Source organism: Salvia miltiorrhiza, chromosome 4, assembly GCF_028751815.1.
Source record: "Salvia miltiorrhiza cultivar Shanhuang (shh) chromosome 4, IMPLAD_Smil_shh, whole genome shotgun sequence".
NCBI lineage: Eukaryota > Viridiplantae > Streptophyta > Magnoliopsida > Lamiales > Lamiaceae > Salvia > Salvia miltiorrhiza.
In genome coordinates, this window is record NC_080390.1 from 20,687,076 (window position 1) to 20,694,520 (window position 7,445).

Here is a 7,445-nt window from a genome sequence, read left to right on the forward strand (position 1 = left end):
CGTATGCGCCGGTCGCACAGGAGACTAGCCATAATGAAATTAAGATAATCACTTACGAATTTAATGCAATGATTTAATTAATGTAAATTGTGGAATTTATGGATTTAAGAATGATTATAATATAACTATTGAAAATAAAATATGAAATTAAGAAGGCATACATCAAGAATTTAGATAAATAAAAATGAAAATTTATGGAGATTATTTTTAATCGTATTATATATAAAATGCGCATCTTGTGTTTCTCTGGTGATTGTTTTACGAAACTACTATAATTCTCCATAGAATCTTGAAGAAAAACAGTGATAAACTGCTGCTATCTTTATTTGGGAGGAAAAATGTAGCAAATCTTCATTTATAGGGGTAATGATAATGTGAGAGCCAAGCTTAATTAAGAAGATAATTATTAAATTTAAGAAGCATTAGCAACAATCTTCATCCCAAATCCGCAGTGTCGAGGGAAGCCACAAATGAAATAGTTAGGGCCTGAACCGATAGTTATTTCGTCGTTGCCTGAGCTATAAGTTGTCGCATTTGGTGGAACTGTGCAAGAATCGTAGCTCGCCTTGTCCACAAGAACTACATTGTGGCTACCTGGTTTGTACTTGAAAACTTCACCCAACAAAACAAAAAACATAAATATATCAAGGTTACCATTCGAAAATAAATATAATTTATTATAATATAATGGATCATAATTAACACTTTATAACCAAAATTTGAAATATATATATTTATAGACCCTAATATTATTTATTACAATAAAATAATGGATCATAATTAACACTTTATAGCCTACTTATAAATTTATATATAGACCCTAATAATTAATAAATAAAAGTGAAATTAAATGCTAAAAAATTGATTAATTGCGCATAGTATTTTAATAAGTATAACATAACTAAAACACAAGAAATTGATTTTGGAAGAATAATAAATTGAAAATGATACGTAAATAAGACACAAAAAAGCTGGGACGCTCAATTTCAAGTGTCTAGCCCCACCAAAATTAAAAACTTGATATAGGGTGTGCGCGTGTTGGCCAAGCAGTAAGATGTTAATGTTTATGGCCAAGGGTCTTGATTTTGAGTTTCATGTGACACGGTCTTTTAATTTATTTATTTAATATTGTAAATTTATCAAATAAATAAACTTAATGTAGGCACGCCGAATCTGATACGACACCACTCCCACGGCGCTATATCCTCGTCAGATCATCCAGCGCGCCATATCAATTTTTTAATGATTGCAAAAATGCCGAAATATTGTATACTAATTTTTTCAAAATCAAACATTCTCAAAAAATATATATCTAATTAAAAAGCTGCGCGACATTGTAATTTTTTTATCGTGATAAAATATGGAGTAGTATTTTTTTTGTAAAATTTATTATTCGATTAAGTATACATACTTAGAGTGTCGAGTTCCTTAAAGGTCTTGCCGTTTTCCCAGCCGGCGACGTTGAACTTCCAGCCCGCCTCGTCTCCGACGAAGTAGAAATCAGCGCGTGCCGGATTGCTGAGAAGCAACACACCCAGAACCACTATTCCGACGAAGATTGAGTTCCATTTCTTTTCGGACATCATTTCTATCAACAATTGTTTGTTATTTTAATTACTCTAGTGATATGAATTAGTGAGATCATTGGTTGATGGTTATATAGCCTTTTTTTCTTGTCATAAATTGAGTTATTTTAGGTAATAGTTTTCTTTGATTTTTCGAATTTCCTAATTCAACGCAATATTTGGCAATCTAATTAATTATGACTTGTGTAACAAAAGATTTGGAGTGAAGATGGTGACGATATAATTTCTGTAATACTAAATAATTGTGCAAATGCGTGCGACCAAAAAAAATAAATGGAAACATTGATTGCGTGCATTAGAGTGGGATTTAATTAATTTTATGCAGTTTTTCATGATTTGTTTATCAACTAGCATTTGCATCCCGTGCAATGCACGGGAAACATTTTTTATTTTTTATATTTATATAAAAAATAATACTAATTTAATTATCATATTCATAAATATAATAAAAATTATTTTTAACTAAATATATTTGAATTGAATATCAAAAAATAAAAAATAATTTACAATTATAAAATTTGATATTATGAAAAGTAAAAAAAAAATAAGTTAAAAAAATAAAAAATACTAATAAAAAAGAAATAAAAATACATTTTTCTAAAAAAGATGATAGAGGAGAGAGAAATTATAAAATTCTAATATTTAATAAATTTAATTTGTACATTTTAGATTTACATAAAATATAACAAATTAAAGCTCTTATCGTGATCTTTAATTTTATATGCATATTAAATTTTTTTTATAATTAATAAAAATTCACAATTTTGGAAAGAAATAAAACAACAAATAAGAAGTTAAAGAAATGAAAAATGAGAAGAAAAATCTATACTATATTAAAAAGGGAGTTTCCAATTTAAAATCAATTTTAAATTAATTTCAAAATTGAGTGGCAATTTTGTAGTTATAATAAAATTGAAGATTTATGTTTAAACTATATATTTTTCTTCTTATTTTTATTTTCTTTAACTTCTTATTTGTTGTTACATTTCTTTCCAAAATTGTGAAATTCGATTAATTATAATACATTTAATATTCACATTAAATTAAAGATCACGATAAGAGCTTTAATGTGATATATTTTATGAAAATATTTGATTTAAAATTGTAAAAATTAAATTTTTTTAAATATTAAAGTTTTATAAATTTTTCTCTCCTCTCTCATCTTTTTTGAATAAATATATTTTTAATTAGTATTTGTTTTTTATTTTTCTCTCCTCTCTCAATTTTTATAATTGTGATTTTTTTTATTTTTTTTCAATATTCAATTAAAATTAATTTTTATTATATTTATAAGTATAATAATTGAATTAATATTAATTTTATATAAATATAAAAATAAAAAATATTTTCCCGTGCATTGCACAGGATGCAAATGCTAGTATAGTTTAAACATAAATCTTCAATTTTATTATAACTACAAAATTACCACTCAATTTTGAAATTGATTTCAAAATTACCACTGAATTATATATATATATATATATATATATATATATATATATATAGGGAGAGGTTCAAATAAGAACCACTAAATAAAATTAGAACAGAGAACCATTTTAAACCATTCGATCATCAAGATCTACGGTGGATGCATCATCTTGATGGATGAATGCAGATCCTGGGTTCGAATCCTGAAGGGAGCAAAAAATTTATTATTTTCGGATGCATTAAATTTAATAGCGAATGCATTAATTTATATAGTAGATGCATTGATTTTAATGGTTCTTATGTTCTCACGATAAGTGTGGTTCTCACTATAACCGCACCCTATATATATATATATATATATATATATATATATATATATGGAGAGGTTCAAGAAAGAACCATAAATAAAAGAAGACCGGAGAACCATTTTCAGCCATTCGATCATCAAGATCTACGGTGGATGCATCATCTTGTTGAATGAATGCAGATCCTGGGTTCGAATCCTGAAGGGAGCATTTTTTTTTAATTTTTTTAGTGCATTAATTTTAACAACGAATGCATTAATTTTTACAGTGGATGCATTAGATTTGATGGTTCTCCCGTTCTCACAAATAATGTAGTTCTCTCTAGAACCACACCCTATATATATATATATATATATATATATATATATATATATATATATATATATTTGAAATCAAACGTTAAATATGTAGAAAAGTTATTTATTTTCAATTTCATAATTTTTTTCTTATTATCACATATTTAAATAGAAATATGTAAATGGAATATTAAAAATTAATGGTAGTTTCTTAAAAAAAAAGGGTAGTGGCAGTTAGTTATTTGCACATAATTAAACGTGCCAGAAAATTTACAAATATATTAATTTGAGTTTGAACTTTTGACTTTAATTTTTCTATTATTCACAAAATTGCCACCTAAATCAGTTTAAAATCAATTTCAAATTGGAAACTCCCTTTTTAATATAGTATAGATTTGGCAGATCATTTGTTATTTTTAATTAATTAGTGTAGTACTTTATGACGCATGGGAGCTAGGATATGTGGTACATGATTGAGGTTTAATATAAAAGAAAAAGGGAAAATAGCATCTTTGAAAGCACAAAGAGCAGACTAAGGGCACGAAACTTGAAAAGAGAACGTAAAATAAAAAAGGCTAACAAATCAATACCTAAACTCAGGATAATCATCCATTTCCGACCAGCGACTATTGGCAATATTATCCAAAATTTTAAATTTATTAGCTTAATCTATAAATACAAAATTTAAACTTTTAAGTATAATACTTTTTACTTTTCTTTTCATTACGCAATATAATATAAAATATATTATGTATTTTATGTATTTGTTAATAAATAAAAAACACATGAACAAAGATGTTCATGTCTTAAGCCATGAACATTGTTGTTCATGTATTTTTATTTATGAACAAATACATACATGAACAACGATGTTCATGTCTTACTGTTCGATAACTGTTGGATCTGTCCAAATCAACGATTGTGGTTGGTTCCCCATTTTCAAAAAATGATGTGGTTCTCACAGGATCATCCCTCCCCTTAGGTAGTATATAGAACCAATTCTAGGCCACACATTTTCTTCATATGACGCGTTAGGGGAGTAATACGTGGCAAGGAGCTTCCTAGATCTTCCAAGGCAAAATCTGCCCAGGGGTAAAATTGAAATATAATTTTTGACTATTTTTATATGTATATTTTTAAAAAATTGACATATTTTCCATACATATTATTATACAGAAACATGCATAACTTTACACACAAAAATACATTTTTACCGCCCCCCAACCCCCACCCCCCACCTACCCCCCAACCCCAACCAACTACCCTCACCCCTACCATTTTTTTTATTTTTTTAATCTAAAAATTCATTTTTTTTTTCAGACTTCATTAACACCAGATGCATGGTTCAGTTTTATAATATGCATGTTTCAATTTTGCAATATGCAGGATATATTGACATAATATGCATGATATTTCTCGTCCCCAATTCCCACCCCCCACCCAACCCCCCACCCCACCAATTTTTTTATTTTTTTTAATTTAAAAAAATGATTTAAAAAAAATGGTCGAAAATTCACAAGATGCATGGTTCAGTTTTATGATTTGCATTTTTCTGGTTTGCAATATGCAGGGTATTTTTCACCCCCCCCCCCACGCACCCCCACCCCCTAACATAAAAATGAACCATACATATCGTAAATCAGAACAATGCGTATTATAAAACTGAACCCTGCATCTCGTGTCAATTAATCCTGCGAAAAAATGAATTTTTGATAAATAAAAAAAAGTAACTAAAAATGAAACTAAAAAATTTAAAAAAAAAATGGGGGGGGGGGGGATTGGGGGTGGGGTGACGAGAAATACCATGCATATTGTATCAGCAAATCATGCACATTGCAAAACAAAACACTGCATTTTGTAAAATCAAATCATGCATCTCGTGTTAATATAGCCTGCAAAAAAATGAATTTTCAACCAAAACATAATCTAAAAAAAATAATTTTTTTAGGGGGGGAGGGGAAGAGGTGGTGGGGGGGGGGGTGTTGGGGGTGGGCAGAGTGGGAGGTGGGGTGGATGGGGCAAAAAAATCAGATTTGTCGCATTTTTGTATGTAAAATAATGCAGGGTTCTATATAATAAAATGCATGAAAAATATGTCAGTTTCAGAAATCTAATTTTTTTTTTATGAATTTGATTTTTTTATTTTCGATTTTATCCATGCACGAATTTGACCTTGGAATGCTACGTGTCACTTCCCTAGTGGTCCACATGGAGAAATTGTGTGGTCCTTATTTGGACCTATATACTACCTATGAGTAGGGGATCTATATGATCCACTCCACACACACACACACACACACACATATATATATATATATATATATATATATGGATGGGTTAACATAGAAACCCTCCCTAAGATAAGAACTAAGAACCAATAACATCCCTTGATTTAACTAAAATGAATGACCAAGATTTCACATATATAGTGCACGAGGTAATTGAATAAATAGCATAAAAATTAAAATAGGGATACACTAGTAATTTTGCACTAAAAAATAACCCCTACTCCGTAATTATTGCACACGTTTACTTCTCCACTTTATCTTCTCCACTATATTGCATATGTTTTTTGCTTGTGTATTAGATGCAACATGCATAATGACAACTTCCGATATGTATATATACATTTAGAATGATTTTTTGTTTAAATTATTGTCTTTTGTTTTAGATTTAACACTTATCATCTGTGCAACTGCGAATAACTTACAATGCAACAACATACATAATATTGTCCAACAATATAAATTTTTTGTGAAACTACATACACTACACTGTGCAACTATAAATATCATAAAATGCAACAATCATTCTTAAATTTTATTGAAAAAAAATTAATATTTTTCCCACTCTTTCCACTATTCGTGCGACAACAAACACTAAAATGTGAAACTACATATACTACACTGTGCAACAACATAAATTGTGATGTGTGGAAAAAATGTTACTCCATCCGTTCCTAAAAATTGAGACCCAAAGGAAATGACACGGGTTTTAAGAAAAAATGTAGCAGTTGTATTTAAATGGAGATTGGGTCTCACACCTTTTAGTAAATAGTGAAAGGGAAAGTGTGTGGGGCCATTTCCAATTAAGGAAATGTCACAATTTTCAGTGACATTCCGATATAGTAATAAGGTCACAATTTTCAGGGACGGAAGGAGTATTATGTTTTTTTGGATTTGAATATCAAATTGATGTTGCACAGATACCTGTTAGTTTTGGCACAATTAAAATAAATTGATAAAATTTCAAATATTTTTTCAGTAATGTGTACATAGAAGTTAGTAGTTGCATAATTACCTTAAGAAAGATGCATATACGTTAACCGTGATTGTATGTTTCAATATTTAGTGTTGTTCATTGGTGGTCTTTTGTGTAAAATTGGTGTTGCACATATGATAGTTTTTGTGCAATTTAGTGTTGTTCATTGGTGGTTTTTTGTGTAAAATTGGTGTTGCACATATGATAGTTTTAGCTTGCACAAATTCTGTAATGTGTGGGAAAAGTGTTAGTCTATTTCTTAAATTTGAATAGAAAATTCTTTAGTTCGTCTGGACTTATCACTGATTTGTCTCCATAGTTGTTGTTCTCTTCGGAACTGAACTGATTTCAGTTTCTGATCGTTTCTGTTGTCCTTCCCCCTGGATTGGTAAGGAAGACTCTGTTTCTGCGCTCCGTTGACATGTTGTCGTTTCAGTCCTGATGTTCCTTCCCCATATTTTGACTGAAATCTGCTTTTTAGTCTTCTTAGTAGGATGAACTGGTTGGGGGCTTCTTTAGCTCGTCTGTAGCTTTGAGGATGAGGAACATTTCTTCTTTCCATCAGTTTT

At 29.2% G+C, this 7,445-nt stretch overlaps 1 protein-coding gene across 1 annotated transcript; it reads right to left on the reverse strand.

Moving 5' to 3' along the window:
* Positions 1-412: 412 nt before the first annotated feature.
* LOC131023130 (basic blue protein-like) lies at positions 413-1,586 on the reverse strand. Its single transcript, XM_057952674.1, has 2 exons — positions 1,412-1,586; positions 413-612 (listed from the first exon to the last, which is right to left on the reverse strand). Exons 1-2 carry the CDS (start codon positions 1,584-1,586, stop codon positions 413-415), a joined length of 375 nt encoding a protein of 124 aa, XP_057808657.1.
* Between the last annotated feature and the right edge of the window lie 5,859 nt (positions 1,587-7,445).

Excerpts from the sequence above, each read along its gene's own strand:
- LOC131023130 (XM_057952674.1), bottom strand. The coding sequence starts at position 1,586 with ATGATGTCCGAAAAGAAATGGAACTCAATCTTCGTCGGAATAGTGGTT. Across the intron at positions 613-1,411 it reads TAAGGAACTCGACACTCTAA|TTTTCAAGTACAAACCAGGT; the intron begins GTATGTATACTT and ends TGTTGGGTGAAG.